Below are 18,946 nucleotides of genomic sequence, written 5' to 3' on the forward strand. Positions count from 1 at the left end.
ACACACTAGATTTCTAAGACTCAGTAAGGAAAAAAATGTAAAATAGCTCATTAATATTTTTATATTGAGTACCTGTTAAAGCTGTAATATTTTGAATATAGTAGGTTGAATGAAATAGATTAAAAATCCTAATTTTTAATGTGGCTGCTAGGAAATTTTAAGTTGCATTTCATGACTTGCATTTCACCTGTTGTACAGTGCTGGTCTACATACTTCAGAAACCAATTCTGATGACACAGGTATCATCTTTTTACACAAGTCAATATAAAATCAATACCACAGAGATGCTGAAAGGAGGTTAAGACACACGGGATGACCTTTTTAAGAAGATATTATGTATTATCTTCCTGATACTATATTACCATTAAAGTAGCTTAGAATTTTTTAGAAGCCTTGGTCTAACTAGTAGGTAGTTATAAAACTTGAATTTCAGATACTATACATGCTTATTACTGTCCCTGAAGTTTACTTGCATCTATCAGTCCCTTCACTTCCTTTCCTGAACTGTTTGATGCTGCTGTGGGTCACAGTAGTCCTTACTGGTAGTTTGCCTATCGGGTTAAAGTACTTTAGCATCCCTCAGGATGAAACATGATTTGAATCATTATATGTACACACATATATGCACATAAAAGACCCAGCAGACTAAAACACTCAACGGAAATCTAATACATAGAAAAAAAAGCAAGTAGGTGAAAAATCAGCCTTATCTAATGAGCTATCTGAACAGAGCAAAGAGGAAAAAGGGGCAGGGGGAAGCTTTTCACACTGCTGGGGCTTGGCTATACAGCGTTCAGGATTAATTTCCCACTTGAACAAGACTGTCTGAAGAAGTAAGTGGTATTTTCTACCTTACAAATTACTCCCATCAACCTGTATAATACTAGTTCATCATCAGTTAACTACTTTTAAGGTATTAGTAACAGAGCTTAACAACTTTCAAAAGTATATTACTAAAAAAAACTTATTCATAAAGAGGCCTGACTCTGATGTACAACCAGAGGTACCAACATAAAAACTAATTATGTCAGGAGCAACTGGCTGGCTCAGTCGGTGGGGTGTGTGACTCTTGATCTCGGGGTTGTGAGTACGAGCTCCACTCTGGGTGTAGAAATTACTTAAAAATGAAATCTTTAGGGGCACCTGGGTGGCTCAGTCAGTTAAGCATCTGTCTTTGGCTCGGGTCATGATCCCAGGGTCCTGGGATCGAGCCCCATGTCGGGCTCCCTGCTCAGTGGGGGGTCTGCTCCTCCCTCTGCCTCTGCCTCTCCTCTGCTTGTGCTCTCTCTCTCAAATAAATAAAATCTTTAAAAATTTTTTTAAAAATGAAATCTTTAAATAAATAAATAAAAATAAAAATATGAAATAATTACATCAGTATTCAGGGTGTGGGGGGAAAAAACCACCAAGGATTCGCCTGACTGTATGTTTTTAAATATAATTTACTTTGCAGTGACAAGATACCAATTTTTCCTGTAGATTATGAAAAGGATACCAAAAAAATACCTATATGACACTGTTCTTCAGAGAGCTTATAATATCCCAATAAAGTTAAAATTAATAGATGGGGAAATTTAGATATAGAATGAAATGGTTTGCTTAAAGCCATAAATAGTTTGTATCAAAGCTGAAGACAGAATTTTTTGCCTTCTACTTCTCAGTTATTTTACTCCCTGTCCCAATAGCTTTTACAAGTTTTTTTTTGTTTTTGGTTTTTTTTTTTTTGGGGGGGCAAAACAGGTTTCTTCAAATCTTACATGAAACCTCAATTAAAAAATGTATGAAAATATAGCTATTCTGGTTTAAGAAGCATTGGCAAAGGCCTAACAAACCCCACCCACTCAACCTTTCCCTCATGTTCTCAAGGCCCCTAAGTTCCACAGAACACTCTAAAGTCACCACTGTACATCCAAATTTCCTATTTAAGTTTTATTTTCTGGCACCCATAATCTTCTCTTCACATTTCTTTTTAAAGCTTTCCACATATAAAGTTAAAAAAGTCCAAATACGATTTTCATCTCAGTGTCCTATACTTAACTTGGATTTTTCACATTTGCCCATGTCACCAGAGTATGCAGAAACAAACTGAATTCTCCTTAAACTCCAACTGCTTCCTTCTGACAAATGGTAACATACAACCTTTGCCTATGTGAAAGTGAGGAACTACCTTACTACACCAGTAATCTGGCATCTGAATTTTGACTCTTCTAGTGAAGAAATAGTCCTCATCCTGTTTTAGATGCCATTCTTCATTAAAACTTTTTTTTTCTAATTCATACCAATTCCTTAATGATTGTCAGCAAAGAATTAGAGGAAAAGAATTTTTAGATGTACAACAGATGACTTGGTTCTATTTTAACATACTTTCACTACGAGCTTCTTGCTTGAGCTTTAACAGTCAAAAACATAGTTAGCAGGGACGTTCCCACGATAAGAATGTGGCAGCAGTTCCACGGACAGATGTGCACACATTTGGGATACCTAAAATACTAATATGATGTTAATGCCACATTACAGTGCATAAAAACCTAACCATTATGTTTATGTTGGCCTCTAGACAGAATGGTAGCAAAAAGTGGTCAGGACAAGTGAAATAGTGCATTTACACTTACAGAGCAGTGAAAGCGTTTGTTGAAACCTGCCAGCTCAACAAGTAAACACAAATGATCAAATCCATGTCGGAACAGTTAAATCACCACTTTGATGCAAAAGTTGTCACTCAAAACACAAACAGAGATGCTTCAGGAAAACAAAGAAAGAAAAAGTAAAGAAAAGTGAGAAAAGAAGTGACAGTGTCCACCTAAAACAACGCCTTAACCAATCCAGTGCTGCACGAGAGTCCCAGACACTACTTAGAGAAGCAAGTCCCCACTCAGCAATGGTAACTCACTGGCCGAGGAGCAACTGCAACGCCTTTTGTAGAGGCTCTTTCAGTTCCTGTGATACTTTTTCTCCAAGATGAGCCAAGCAATCTTCCACGGAGCTCTCTGGGTTAGCAGGGCTGAACACAGGAGAAGTATGACGGTCAAAGCCTGTGCTGGTGAATGCTGAAGACAGGGTAAAAGAGAAACCTATTTTAATAAATAATACCAAAGTTGTGCTGCAGGGGTGCTTGGTCGGCTCAGATGGAAGAGCACGGGACTCTTGATCTCGGGGTCCAGAGTTCGAGCCCCACATTGGGTGTAGAGATTACTAAACAAAAAACAAAAAGCAAAAACTTTAAGTTTAAATCTTAAATTTGAGAAAAAAAATGTGCTACAAAAACTCAGGGGATTAAGACGCCTACTACTGGAAACAAGCTAATGGTTATAAGCCACTTAAGGTCAGACAATTATTATGGGATATTAATCTTTCCTGAACACAAGGCTTAATAGGTCCTAGTTTAGAGATTTTTTTTTAAAGGAAAGATTTTTATGGAAAATTTTAGTTTTATAAGAACAAAGAGACTAAACTGACATGCTAAAATACACAAGCCAAGTGGGCCTGGGTGGCTTAGTCAGTAAATGACTTCAGCTCAGATCATGTATCTCAGGGTTGTGAGATCAAGCCCCATGACAGGCTCTGGGCTCAGGGCGGAATCTGCTTAAGATTCTCTCTCTCTGCCTCCCTCTGTCCCTCCCCCCACTTGCCCACTCTCTCTCCCTCTCAAATAAATGAATAAAATCTTTAAACAAAACAAAACACAAGGGGGCACCTGGGTGGCTCAGTTGGTTGGGCATCTGCCTTCAGTTCAGGTCATGATCCCAGGGTCCTGGGGGTGAGCCCCAAGTTGGGCTCCCTGTTCAGCGGGGAGTCTGCTTCTCCTCTCCCTCTACCCCTTTCCCTGACTCGTGCTCACTCTCGTGCTCTCTCTCTCTCCAATAAATATTTTCTAAAAAATACACAAGCCAATTTAGTACATTACTACATACCAGTTTCATACAAGAATGATAAACGTAAAGCAACTCCAATGCTATCATCCCACTCTTAGTATTTTGTTTTTATTTTTTATTTTATTTTTTTTTAAGATTTTATTTATTTATTCGACAGAGATAGAGACAGCCAGCGAGAGAGGGAACACAAGCAGGGGGAGTGGGAGAGGAAGAAGCAGGCTCATAGCGGAGGAGCCTGATGTGGGGCTCGATCCCAGAACACCAGGACCATGCCCTGAGCCGAAGGCAGACGCTTAACCGCTGTGCCACCCAGGCACCCCAAGTATTTTGTTTTTAAGATTTCGTTTTTACCTTCATAAACATGGAACTTCTTAAACCAGATTCTAATCAGTTTATTCCACCTGATGGGATGAATTAATTATTCTCATTCCTTTTTTGAAAACCTTTTTATAAGGGGCACTTGGGTGGCTCAGTCAGTTAAACATCTGCCTTCAGCTCAGGTCATGATCTCGGGGTCCAGGGATCCAGCCCTCCACTGGGCTCCCTGCACAGTGGGAGCAGGAGTCTGGCTTCTCCCTCTGCCTGCCCACCCCCACCCCCAGTTTGTGCCCTCCCTCTCTCTCTCAAATAAATAAATAAAATCTTAAAAAAATAAAATGAGAGGCGCCTGGGTGGCTCAGTCGTTGAGTGACTGCCTTCGGCTCAGGGCGTGATCCTGGCGTTGTGGGATCAAGCCCCACATCAGGCTCCTGGGCTGGGAGGCCTGCTTCTTCCTCTCCTACTTCCCCTCCTTGTGTTCCCTCTCTCGCTGGCTGTCTCCCTCTCTGTCAAATGGATAAATAAAATCTTAAAAAAAAAAATAATAGGGGCGCCTGGGTGGCACAGCGGTTAAGCGTCTGCCTTCGGCTCAGGGCGTGATCCCGGCGTTGTGGGATCGAGCCCCACATCAGGCTCCTCCACTGGGAGCCTGCTTCTTCCTCTCCCACTACCCCTGCTTGTTCCCTCTCTCGCTGGCTGTCTCTATCTCTGTCAAATAAATAAATAAAATCTTTAAAAAATAATAATAATAATAATAATAAAGTAAAATAAAATAAAATGAAAGGTTTTTAATTCCAGTATAGTTAACATACAGTGTTATATTCATTTCATGCGTATAATATAGTGATTCAAGAATTCTGTAACTTTCATTCCTTTTCAAATGACCTTTGAAACTCAATATTCCTGCACATGGATAAACTTTATTTTATTTTTAAAGATTTTATTTATTTATTTGAGAGAGAGAGAGAGAGAATAAGCACGGGGTGGGGCAGAGTGAGAGAGAGAGAAGCAGACTTCCCGCCAAGCAGGAAGCCGGATGCAGGGCTTGATCCCAGGACTCGGAGACCAAGACCCAAGCCGAAGACAGACCCTTAACCAACTGAGCCACCCAGGCACCCCACAGATAAAGTTTAAAACTATGAAGGTGATACAAGTATAAAAGGTTGCAAATGAAAGAAGCAATCACAGCTTCTCTCTCCTCAGCTCAAACTACCAACTTTTTAACTGCTTCCTTACTCCATGTTGTACTGCCATGCTCTAACTGGGGGAAGAACAGGCAGAATCATTGTTGTTCCAAGGTACAAACAGGATACAGGGCATAGAATGCCAGTAAAGCAAGCAGCTGGCACCCACCCACCACAAAATTACATGTATATTACTCTTACAACTATCTGTAGCATACATACATGCAAAAATGGAAGCAACTTACTTACATTTTCCCCTTTAATGTTGTTATTAATTTAAAAAACACCAATATAAATCAAATGACATTAAATGGGAAGTACCTTAATATGATTGTTTAGTCTATTACTTAACACCAGGAAAAGGCTGTCAGGTGTGGTTTAGAAACATTTATAAAGCTATACCCCAGGAAAGAAAAAAGGATACCTTCTGGTTTCACCCTTCTAATCAATCCTATACCAATGAAGCTGTGTAATGTTGAGAATGCTCTACTGTAAAATATTAAACCAACAGTAAACCACAAGAAACTAAGTCTACTAAATAACTAACCTTCAGAAATTTCTTTGTCCAGAGATTCTAGCTCTTCTTCAATTTCACTTTTAACTTTTAATAAAACTTCTTGATCCAGAGGTTGTGAAGCTATGAGAGAGAGAGAAGCCATTAGAATATGGGTAGTATTTTAACTATTTAAGTCAGAAAATACAAACCAAAACTCATTTTATCAAGGCTACCAGGCTCAGACATATTGAAAGATAAGGAAGTTGAGGCTTGGGTAGGTTAGACCACCACGATGCAGGAGCTGTGAATCAAACTCAGGTCAGTGTGAATATAAAATCATTAATCCAGGGGTGCCTGGGTGGCTCAGTGGCTTGGGTGTCTGCCTTTGGCTCAAGTCATGGTCCCAGAGTCCTGGTATTGAGCCCCAAGTTGGGCTTCCGGCTCAGTGGGGAGTCTGCTTCTCCCTCTCCCTCTGCCCTTCCCCTCCATTCATGCACATGCATGCACGCGCTCTCTCTCTCTCAAATAAATAAATAAAATCTTAAAAAAAAATCATTAATCCAGGCTGTGCCCTCCTCATCTTCTGGTTGGGAAGCTAGGAAGCAAGTATCTCAGAAACATTTTTAACATAATAGAAAAAGAAACCTGTAATGTTATCTCAGTAAGTGATAAATCTCTTTGAAAACTGATATTCATGGTCCCTTATCTTCACATCTTCATGCAAACTGCAGCTCAAGAAAAGACCTATTATCCTCAAAAGATTTATATCCTCCAACTTAAGAGAACTGTGAGTATACCAAAAATACTGGCCACAAGCTATTATCATGTAGTAAAAGGAAAGGAAGGTCTTGGTGTGTGGCACAGAATGGAGAACAAAGAGGAAGAGCTCTGAAGGAGAATATGAAGACAACATGCTTTAAAATCTACTAATTTCTCCTGCCTCAACAGTTCATCTAAAACACTGAATCCAAATATGACACCCCACCCCTCTCACATTCAGAATATATTTACAGACACATTTCCAGTGGTTTTTCTACTGTTTATATCACTATTTTCTACCACTGGTAAGTTTTAGAAAGAGATGGATTTGCCACTTGCATGTTTTGATTTTTTGCAAGCAAGTAAATGCTGAATTAAAGATGAGCTTATTAATTTGGATCAAGAAACTTGATTTTTTAAAGATTTTATTTTTAGGGGCGCCTGGGTGGCTCAGCCATTAAGTGTCTGCCTTCGGCTCAGGTCATGATCCAAGAGTCCTGGGATCAAGCCCCGCATCGGGCTCCCTGCTTGGCAGGAATCCTGCTTCTCCCTCTCCCACTCCCCTTGCTTGTGTTCCCTCTCTCGCTGTCCCTCTCTGTCAAATAAATAAAATAAAATATTTTATTTTTCAATAATCTCTACACCCAACATGGGGCTCGAATTCACAACCCCAAGATCAAGTCCCATGTTGTACCAACTGAGTCAGCGAGGCGCCCCCCAGACCAAGAAAGTTGATAATTACAGCATTACTAAGTCTTTAAAAATACCTTTGAAAAACAAAAGGTTGAATATTTCAACATTTCACAGATTTTTTTATTAGTTTTCAAATTTAAAGTTGAGTACTATAAAACACTTTCCTTCTGAGCTGAGACTAACCAAAATAAAACTTAAAATAATTTTTTTTGTGAAAAAAATAAAGTTCCTTAGGTATTTCTACTTGAAGTACAACAAAAAGGATCTCTTCAATGTCCTGATTAATATATTTGCTTAATGACATTTCATTTATCATTTCTGCCTACATCAATACCTTACATGAAATTACGTACATAAAAACTTTTAAACATTATATAAAACAAACATAATTTATTATGCAAAATTTGAAGACAATGCATCCTATGAAGAACGTAATCTTCGTAAATTTTCCTAAGCAGAAAAGTCATCTTTAAAGACAGGTTCCCCCCTAATTTTTTTAATTGTGGTAAAATACATGTAACATAAATTTTCCATCTTAACTATTTTTAAGTGTGTAGTTCAGCTGTATTACCTACATTCATAATGTTGTGCTACCATCACTACCATCCATCTCTAGAACTTTCTACATCTTTTTGTTTAAGGATTTATTTTTTACAATTATGTATTTGGGAGAGAGAGAGAGGGAGAGAGGGAAGGAACAAGCTCAGGGGGAGGGGGGAAGGGAGAGGAATAGAATCCCCAGGCAGACTGTCCACTAAACACTGAGCCTGACACAAGGCTCAATCCCAGGACTCTAAGATCATGACCTGAGCCGAAATCAAGAGTCGGGACACTTAACCAACTGAGCCACCCAGGTATCCCAAGAACTTTCTCCATCTTGAAAAACAAACTCCACACACCCATTAAACAATAACTCCCCATTCCTTCCTTCCCCGCACCCCACCCCCAGCACCTGGCAACCTCCATTCTACTTTCTGTCTCTCCAATTTTGACTACTTTAAGTACTTTATGTAAGTAGAATCATACAGAATTTGTCTTTGGAGACTGGCTTATTCTGCTTAGAGCTAGACTCTTAATAAATCTCAAGTACTGTCTGTAATCATAATAGGTTTTCCTTTCCTTTTATTTTTTTTAAGATTTTCTTTATTTCTTTATTTATTTGAGAGAGAGAGAGAGAGAGACAGCGAGAGCGAGGGGAGGAGCAGAGGGAGAGGGACAAGTAGACTGAGCTGAGTTCAGAGCCCAACACAGGGCTCGATCCCACATCCCTGAGATCATGACCTGCTCTGACCTGCTTCAATACTAAGTCATGTGCTCAATCAACTGCACCACCTAGGAGCCCCTAATAGGTTTTCCTTTTAGAAATAATTTGTAAACTTCTAGATGGCTCTGCAACAGCACTGATTAATATAACTATACTAGGTAAAGTGACCCCCGGAACATACTATGACATTATTAAAACAAGGCAAACACAGACTAGGAAATTAATTTAAGATCAATCTTATTTCTTTCAGTGAAATTATCTCTCTCCCCTCTGGCTTTCTGGAAGGTGGATCAACGAAGTGGAAGATAAGCTTTGGAGTCAAGCATTCCAGCTCATCACTACATGTGACCTTAGGAAAATAATCTTCTTGAGCCTTTCCTCTTATGTAAAATGGTAAATAAAATCTACCTCAAACGGATGTTGTCAAGGCTAATGAGATAAAGTCCCATTACATCAAAAATGAGCTCAATAGACAATTGCTCGCACTCACCAATCCTTCTGAGTCCCTAAAATGTTGTTACTATTTGACAGGGATCTTTCCCCAAATCTTGTCTCTGTGAACAGAATCAGTTCATCATAGATTTCTAATCAATGATGCTTATACAGAATCTGTGTTCAGTACTACAAGAGTTTGGATCAGCAGGACCAACCTTCTGACAGTCTACATAATGCCAAGTAGTATGAAAAAGGGTTATTATATTATATTGTATACAGCTTAATATCCATTGATTTAAACTAATCTTTCCCCCCCCACCGAGCACATATCCAACAGAGTTCAATTAATTTACATTCAAACATTCAGAAGGAAAGTTAAGTTTTTAAAATGTGAAGGCACATTTCATAATAAATTCATCTGAGAAGTTTTACTAAGAAGCTACCTTCCTGAATACAAGAAGTCCATGGTTTTCTGTTTCTAGGTGTGACTGGTCTCTAAAAGACTTGCCTTCAAACTTCATCCAGGCTAAAATAATCTCTTACATTCAACAACATAAGAATTTTGATCAATCATTGTCATGAATTACAGTGAAGGGAAGTGGGGTTTTTTTTTGTTTTTAAGATTTTATTTATTTGTCAGAAAGAGAGACAGAGAGAGCACAAGCAGGGGGAATGGCAGGCAGACGGATAAGCAGGCTCCCCGCCGGACTGGATCCGGGATCGTGACCTGAGCTGAAGGCAGATGCTTAACCGACTGACCCACCCAGGTGCCCCGAATGAAAGTGTTTTTAAGAGAAATCTTTTTTTTTACCTGCTGATAATCCTTCAATCATACTTCCAAGACAGAAACAGGATAAAAACCATGCTGAAAGTTTGGGTTAGCCTTTTAAGTTCCGTAAAAACATTCCAAACTTAACATCTGCTAGTTTGTTCTTGGCTTGCCCTTAACTGGAAATGTAGAGCACCTAAATATTTCAGAATCTTGCTAGAGGATACAACCTGTTGAATCTTTTTTTCTTATAAAGAATTATTTATTTATTTATTTGAAGTGGGGAGGGGCAGAGGTAGACAGAAAATCTCAAGCAGACTCCCCACTGAGGGCAGAACCCCACACAGGGCTCAATCTCACAACTTGAGCCAAAATGAAGAGTCAGCTGTTCAACCAACTCAGCCACCCAGGCGCCCCAAATCTGTTCTTTAGTCTGACATGAGAGGTAATCCCCCCACTCCTCTGCATTCTAGATTATATCCTCATAGTAGACTGAATCATCAGAGAAGTACATACATATAATATAGGTCCCCATATAGTGTTAACTAGCTGTTTTAACTGGGCTGCACTTTGGTGCCACTTCCTTAGCTTTTATCGAGAATCACATTAAGAGACAGTGTTTTGAAAGTTAATACCATGTCTGATATTCACAACATTTCTCTGTGCCCTACATAATAAAGCTCTAAGTGAAAAAAATATCTTTTAAAGAATAATGTTCCACTTAAAAGAAAATAGTATAGCTTCTAGTTATGGAAAAAAAAAAATCTGGAACTAAGTATACCTTCACTTGTTTTTGGCTTTTGCCTCAGAACCAAATACACTGCTCGATGATAGTATTACCATATGGGACCTAAGATTTTATTAGATTAGTCTTATTTTATTAGAATAGTCTTATTTAATTAATTCATTTAGATTTTTCCATTATGTATTATTACAAGCCACATTAAATTATATGTGGTAAGGAATTTTTAAAAAATTCATTGGTATTCCTGCCCAGTATGAACTCACTGCCAACTTCTTCACTAATAAAAAGGACATATTATAACTACATTTTTACCTAACCTGGACTGCCCTTCCTTTTCCTGATTACTCAAATTCTGTCCACTCCTTTGAGGACCAATTTAAGTCTCTCTACTACTCCACGGTATCTTCTTCACTGACCACTACTGTATCACTGCCATTTGAACATTCATATCATTCCTTCTGTGCCACATAGCTTAACACTGAAGTATATCCTGTCTTGTACTATTCAATGATTTTATAGTTCATTATCATTCTGACTACATTATAAACTATTTGAGATACTCCCTTTGTCCTAGACTTTTGTTAAGCACGGACTAAAAAAGTCAAATACTTGATACTGATAGCTATCACTGTCACTATGATGAAGACTCAAATTACTACAATGTATAGATACACACGTAACGAGGACAACACTGCTGGGGAGAGAGGACACTTACGGGGGAAAAAACGAAAAAAAAAAAAACAAAGAAAACGAACAAAATTAAAGTTATTTATAAATTACAGGAATTTTTAAAAAGTTATCAGTATATTTTGAGGCTAGCTCAAATGACAAAAAATGAGAAGTCATTTTACATAAGACGGTAAGAGTACAGACCAACCACATACACAGAACACTAACTAGACTATTTATGGTGATAGAATTGTGACAGAGAATATTATAAAAGAGGAACAGAAAGAATAAGACCTCAACTATTATCTCCATGCTTATGGGAGTTTTAGTCAATGCCTGAATCACTGAATTTTAGATTTGGGAGGATCTGTAAAATAAAGGCCATCTAGTCCATTCTCCTCATTATACGAAGAATATGGGACTTACAGAAGTTGAAATGATTTGCCCAGGCTCAAATAAATCATATAAAAACAAGATTAAAAAGATCTTCTGGGGGCACCTGGCTGGCTCAGTCCATAGAGTATGTAACTTGTGATCTTGGGGTTGTGAGTTTGAGCCCCATGTTAGGTATAGAGATTACTTAAAAATCTTTAAGGAAGTAGATGTTCTGAAAAGTGAAATTATTACTGAATTCTAAAACATGATAATTTTTTATGTACAGTGACAAATAAGGAATACATGAATGTTTTATCTGCCATCTGTTTTTGGAAAATCTACATACCTAAAACATATACACACCCACACACCCAATCACCCCACCACCAATACTACCACGATGCCACAAAGTAAATGACAATAATGTCTTGGTTACCATATGCCTCAGCCACAAGATTAACAAAAAGCAGCTGATTAAAGGAGTGTCTATTCTCATGAAACTAATGTGATGCTGATTACACAAGACAAGTTGTCATACTTGATAATAAGCCATGTGGAAAACCTAAACCAGAAAAGGTCTACTGCTGTCAGGACACAAAAGGCTATTTATTTAGCTAACCAATGACACAGACAGATTCAGTGATTTTCAATTAATCAACCCCCCCAACACAGAATTTCAAAAGCGAAGAGCTACCCAGTAGCACCAATGCAGCAAAAATCCTCCACTATAAACCCAGAGAAAAATGTTTCAAAGATAAACAGACTTTAGCACACCAAATCCCACCCACTTCAGTGTCAAACCAAGAGTCGTGGGAGTCAGCAATCATATTCCAGCCCTGAAATACATTCTAGGCTTTCAAAGTGAATATCAGATCAACAAGTTTAGAATAGTTGTATGGGCAGAGCAAAATACTTTCTAAATCTATGGGTCTCCAAACTGAATGCACATTAAAATTACTGAGCAAATATAATAAAAATACAGATTCTCAAACCCCATCATGGGGCATCTGCTTTAAAAGGTCTGGGGTAGGGCTCCATGATTTTTTTTTAAAGATTAAAAAAAAATTTTTTTTTTGAGTAATCCCGACACCCAATCGTGGGGCAGGAACTTACAACCGGAAGATGGAGTCGCATGCTCTACCAACTGAGCCAGCCAGGCGCACCCATGATCTTTTTTTTAAAGATTTTATTTATTCAATTATTTGAGGGAGAGGGCGAGTGAGAGAGATAGAGCATGAGCATGGGGAGGGGCAGAGGGAGAGAGAGAAGCAGACTCCCTGCCAAGCAGGGAGCCCGATATGGGGTTGGATCCCAGGACCCCAGGATCATGACCCAAGAGGAAGGCAGATGCCCAACTGACTGAGCCACCCAAGCACCCCCTCCATCATCTTTTTAAAATAAGCATTCAGGCAGTCAGTCTTGACAAATACTGCTCTAAAAAACCCAAATAAGGTGCACCAGGGTGGCTCAGTCAGTTAAGCATTTGCCTTTGGCTCAGATTATGATCTCAGGGTCCCGGGATCCAGTCCCGCAATGGGCTCCCAGGTCAGCGGGGAATCTGCTTCTCCCTCTGCGTCTCCTCCCCACTCCCCTGTTCATGCTCTCTCTCTCTCTCTCTCTCAAATACATAAATAAAAACTTAAAAAATAAGAAAACCCAAATAGTTATAATCAAAAACATCTACTAAACAAACAAACAACATGGTTCAATTATTTCCTCAACAGCAAAAACAAATACTCCAAATGATACCACAGTAGACAGATTTTTAAAAGTACAAAACAGTCTTTTGGCTCACTGCATCTGAGACAACAAGATGGGTCACCAGCAGCACTACTGGAGCCATCCCAGGAAATTCGGCCAGGGTTCTCATTCTTGCCGCATCTGCTCAAACCTGCGCGGTCAGATCCGGAAATCCGGCCTTAATATGTGCCCCAGTGTTTCTGTCAGTATGCGAAGTATGGAGGCTTCATTAAGCTGGATTAAGTGAACTTCCTTGAATGGGTCATCCAAGAGACCTACCTTAACTGCAGAAATCCAACTAAATCCATGCTAACTCACTGTACATAAAAATACTTCAGTTATGAATGTTTAAAAAATAAAAGTACAAAATAGCCAATTACAATGATAGTTTTCAGGTTCCAGAGTCCCCACATCCCAAGGTATCCTGCACACGGGGAGACAGATTTGAGAGAGGACAGACTGAAGGAGAAGAATGCAGGGAAATTTCATCACGCACCCACTCTAAGACTGGTTTCAGGATCAAATAACTGTTCCTGATAGAAAAGCTGAGAAAAGAATGAAACAGTACACATCTCTAGAAATAACGAACTCTGAATCAAAATCTGAGACGGGGTTATAAGAATCTGTCTTAAAAAGTTGATTTGAGATGGCAACAGTCTCCAAATTGGTGTATAGATTCAATGCAATCCCCATCAAAATTCCAACCGCAGGGCACCTGCCTGGCTCAGGCCATGGAGCATGCAACTCTTGATCTTAGAAGGTTTTAAGTTCGAACCCCACTTTGGGTGGAGAGATTACTTGAAAACTTTATCTTTTTTTTTTTTTTAAAGATTTTATTTATTTATTCGACAGAGATAGAGACAGCCAATGAGAGAGGGAACACAGGCAGGGGGAGTGGAAGAGGAGGAAGCAGGCTCACAGCAGAGGAGCCTGATGTGGGGCTCGATCCCGCAATGCCGGGATCACGCCCTGAGCCGAAGGCAGACGCTTAACCGCTGTGCCACCTAGGCGCCCCTGAAAACTTTATCTTAAAAAAAAAAATTCCAACTGCCTTTTTTCCCAAAAATGGATAGGACAATCCTAAAATTCATACATAATTGCAAGAGACACAAAGTAGTCAAAGCGATTTTGAAAAAGAAGAACAAAGTAAAAGGACTCGAACTTTAGTTTTTTTTTTTAAAGATTTTATTTATTTATTTGACAGAGAGAGACAGCCAGCAAGAGAGGGAACACAAGCAGGGAGAGTGGGAGAGGAAGAAGCAGGCTCCTAGCAGAGGAGCCTGATGTGGGGCTTGATCCCAAGACCCTGGAATCACGCCCTGAGCCAAAGGCAGATGCTTAACGACTGTGCCACCCAGGCTCCCCAAACTTTATAATTTCAACACTTACTACAAAGCTATAATAATCAAGACTGTATAATTATGGAATAAAGACAGACTGACAGACCAATGGAATCTAATTGAGAGGCCAGAAATAAATCCACATACTTAAGGTTAATTGATTTTTTAAAACATTTTGTTGGGGCGCCTGGGTGGCACAGCGGTTAAGCGTCTGCCTTCGGCTCAGGGCATGATCCCGGCGTTGTGGGATCGAGCCCCACATCAGGCTCTTCTGCTATGAGCCTGCTTCTTCCTCTCCCACTCCCCGCTTGTGTTCCCTCTCTCCCTGGCTGTCTCTATCTCTGTCGAATAAATAAATAAAATCTTTAAAAAAAAATAAAAATAAAAATAAAACATTCTGTTTATTTATTTGAGAGACAGAGAGAGAGAGAGCATGAGAGCTGGGAGGGTCAGAGGGAGAAGCAGACTCCCTGCTAAACAGGGAGCCTGACACCGGACTCGATTCTGGGACTCCAGGACCATGACCTGAGCCGAAGGCAGTCGCTTCAACCAACTGAGCCACCCAGGTGCCCCTAAGGTCAAACTGATTTTTGAGAAGGGAACCAAGACCATTCAACAGGGAAATGAAGAAACTTTTCAACAAATGGTGCTTGGATAATTGCACATTACCATGCAAAATAATGAATCTATATATGCCTACTTCAAAACATATACAAAAATTAGTTCAAAATGGATTAAAGATCTAAATTTTTTTAAGGTTTTTTTTTTTTTAGTAATCTCTACACCCAACATAGGACTTGAACCCACAACCCCAAGATCAAGAGTTGCACACTCCGCCAACCAAGCCAGCCAGGCACCCCTAAAAAAGATCTGAATTTAAAAGCTAAAACTATAAAACTCTTAAAAGGAAACATAGGTGAAAATGTGTGTGACTCTGGACTAAGTAATGGCTTCTTAGATATGACACCAAAAACATAAGAAATCAAAGAAAACACAGATAAACTGGACTTCATAAAAATTAAAAATGTTTCGGGTGCCTGCATGGCTCAGCCAGTTAAGTGACTGCCTTCAGCTTGGGTCATGATCCTGGAGTCCCGGGACCAAGTTCCGCACAGGGCACCCTGCTCAATGGGGAGTCTGCCTCTCCCACTGACCCTCCCCCTCCTCGTGCTCTCTCTCTCTCTCTCGCTCTCTCAAATAAATAAAATTTAAAAAAATTAAAAACGTTTATATATCAAAGTACATTACCAACACAAACAACAGAATGGAAGAGAGTATCTGAAATCATGTATCTGATAGGGTCTGGTATCTAAAATATATGAAGAGGGGCGCCTGAGTGGTGCAGTCCTTGGGCGTCTGCCTTCGGCTCAGGGCGTGATCCCCGCGTTCTGGGATCGAGCCCCACATCAGGCTCCTCCGCTATGAGCCTGCTTCTTCCTCTCCCACTCCCCCTGCTTGTGTTCCCTCTCTCGCTGGCTGTGTCAAATAAATAAATAAAATCTTTAAAAAAAAAAAGAAAAGAAAAGAAACAATAAATAAAATAAAATATATGAAGAATTCTTAGGGGTGCCTGGGTGCCTCAATCGGTCAAGCATCTGCCTTTGGCTCAGGTCACAAACCCAGAGTCCAGAGATGGAGCCCTGTGTCCAGCTCCCTGCTCAGCAGGGAGCCTGATTCTCCCACTCCCTCTGCCTACTGCTCCCCCAGCTTGTGCTCTCGCTCGAGCTCTGTCAAATAAAACAAATAAAAGCTTAAAAAAATATAAAAATAAATAATTCTTGTAACTCAACAAGAGAAAGACAAATAATCCAATCAAAAAAGGGCAAAGGATGAGAATAGACATTTCTCCAAAGATATACAAATGACCAATAAGCATATGAAAAGATGTTCAACATCATTAGCCATTAGGGAAATGCAAATTAAAACCATAGGGAGGGGGCACCTCGGTGGCTCAGAAGGTTAAGCGTCTGCCTTCAGCTCAGGTCATGATCCCAGGGTCCTGGGATCGAGCCCCATGCAGGGAGCCTGCTTCTCCCTCTCCCTGTACTGTTCCCCCTGCCTATGCTCTCTCACTCTCTCTGTCAAATAAATAAAATCTTAAAAAAAAAAAAAAACCATAGGGAGATACTACCACACAGCCTCTAGAAAAGCAATGATAGCAAGTTTGGCAAAGATATAGAGAAACTGGAACCCCTTCCCCCCACATTGCTGGTAGAAACCCAAAATGATACAACCACTATGGAAGACAGCTTGGTAGTCTGTTACAAAACTAAAGATACTCTTACCATATGATCTAGCAATCATACTCCTTGGTATTTACCCAAATGAGATGAAGACTTCTATCTACATAAAAACTGGCACATGAATTTTTAAAACAACTTTATTCATAATTGCCAACACTTTGAAGCAATCAAGATGTTCTTCAATAGGGGAATGGAGAACCAAACTATGGTACTTCCATACAATGGAATATTATTCAGCAATAAAAGAAATGAGCTGCCACAATGAGACACCACACTTCACACCCATTAGGATGGCTATTATAAAACAAAACCAAAAAACAGAGAACAAGTATTGGTGAGGATGTAGAGAAATTGGAACCCTTGTGTATTGCTGATGGGAACATAAAATGATGCAGCTACTGTGGAAAAAGGTAAGGCAGTTCTTCAAAAAATTAAACATAGAATTACCATGTGATCCAGCAAATCTACACCTGAGTATATACGCACAAGAACTGAAAGCAGAGACTCAAACAGATGTTTATAACACCAATGGTTATAGCAGCATTATTCACAATAGCTAAAAGGGAGAAATAACCCAAATGTCCACCAGCAGATGAATGGATAAGCAAAATGTGCGATATGCATACATTAGAATATTATTCAGCCTTAAAAAAGGAATGAGGGCGCCTGGCTGGCTCAGTCGGTAGAGCATGTGACTCTTAATCTCAGGGTCAGGAGTTCAAGCCCCATGTTGGGCACAGAGATTACTTAAAAAAAAAAAGGAATGAAATTCTGATACATGCTATAGCATGAATGAACCCTAAAGACATTATGCTAAGTGAAATAAGTCATACCCAAAAGAACAAATACTGTTTGATTCAACTCAAATGAGGTGCCTAGAAGATTTAAATTCATAGAGACAGAAAGTAGAATAGTGGCTGCCTGGGGCTGAAGGGAAGAGGGGAACATGGGGAGTGACTGCTTAATGGTTGAGTGAGTAACAAACCAGTAGCACAGCTACATGTGTTTGATAGTCATATTACTAACAGATGAACTTACTCCCCCTTCTAACTTAAGAAAGAAATGTCTTATTAGTAAATCCATATTAATTACTTCAGCAACAAGGTGCTCTATAGTAATAAATGTAACATTGTGCATAACAGAAGTTATATGACATCAAATATGTAAGTCAGCAAGACATCTACTAGTCAGAATATATAATCCAGAACAGGGTTGACTATATTCAGCAAAAACTAACACTGTCTGGAAGAGTTGGCTAGTTCTGGAAAAGTGTAGCGTTAACTACTTATGGAAAAGTCTATAATCAGCACATGACTCAGGAAAAAATGAAAAACATTCAATGTGACAAAAATCTTGTGTCATGAATTGGGTCACCTCCCTTAATCTCTCCTTCTCATGCTTACTGCTTCATGAACTTGAAACCAAACCCTACCCGCATTACACCAATGGATGCTACCACAGATCCTATTTGGTATGAGAATGAGCTCTGTATCACATTTTAAATAACAAATAGGATAGTAAAGTAGCAAAGACAGAAGAACCTAATTTTTCCCTCTAAGAAGTCAGTCTTTCTTCTTAAATGCCACAGCCTAGAAGGGACACAAATCACACCACTCATATTTCATTGTCTAGGACCCGTCACATGGCCTTGCCTAAATGCAATTTTCCCATGCTCCCAGCAAGGAGATAAGAATTAGATATGGATGAACATTAGTAATCGCTACCACAGGAATGTACCATCCTAGAGCAGCTCAGTTTGAGTAATAAGCATGGCTTGTTTAAAATACAAAACAGTAGGAGGGTCTGGGTGCCTCAGTCGTTTTAAGTGTCCAACTCTTGATTTCGGCTCAGGTCATGATCTCAGGTTCGTGAGATCAAGCCCTGTGTCAGCTCTGTGCTGCTCCGGGCAGGGAGCCTGCTTAAAATTCTCTCTTCCCCTGCTTAAGATACCCTCTGTCTCTCCTCCTCCTTGGCTCCCAAGCTCTCTCTAAAAATTAAAATAAAGATAAAAATAGGGGCGCCTGGGTGGCACAGCGGTTAAGGG

At 39.6% G+C, this 18,946-nt stretch overlaps 1 protein-coding gene, 1 non-coding gene and 1 pseudogene across 10 annotated transcripts in view; 2 read left to right on the forward strand and 1 right to left on the reverse strand.

Moving 5' to 3' along the window:
• Nucleotides 1-18,946, reverse strand: part of BCL2L13 (BCL2 like 13) — an 87,227-nt gene that overhangs the window by 46,299 nt on the left and 21,982 nt on the right. For 4 of the 9 annotated variants that reach the window (XM_019807483.2, XM_011234191.3, XM_011234192.3 and 1 more), the window contains 2 exons: nt 5,922-6,011; nt 2,891-3,047 (listed from right to left, as the gene is read on the reverse strand). In XM_019807483.2, the coding sequence (XP_019663042.1) occupies nt 2,891-3,047; nt 5,922-6,011 (247 nt within the window). Of the gene's footprint in view, nt 1-2,890; nt 3,048-3,090; nt 3,193-5,921; nt 6,012-18,946 lie in introns of those variants that run through there. The other 5 variants (XM_034645533.1, XM_034645534.1, XM_034645535.1 and 2 more) reach the window with 2 other exon arrangements.
• Nucleotides 13,393-13,562, forward strand: LOC109490762 (annotated as a pseudogene).
• On the forward strand, nt 17,567-17,639 carry TRNAK-CUU. Its single transcript has one exon. It is a non-coding gene; the product is annotated as a tRNA-Lys (tRNA).

Source organism: Ailuropoda melanoleuca, chromosome 16 (assembly GCF_002007445.2).
Source record: "Ailuropoda melanoleuca isolate Jingjing chromosome 16, ASM200744v2, whole genome shotgun sequence".
NCBI classification, from domain to species: domain Eukaryota; kingdom Metazoa; phylum Chordata; class Mammalia; order Carnivora; family Ursidae; genus Ailuropoda; species Ailuropoda melanoleuca.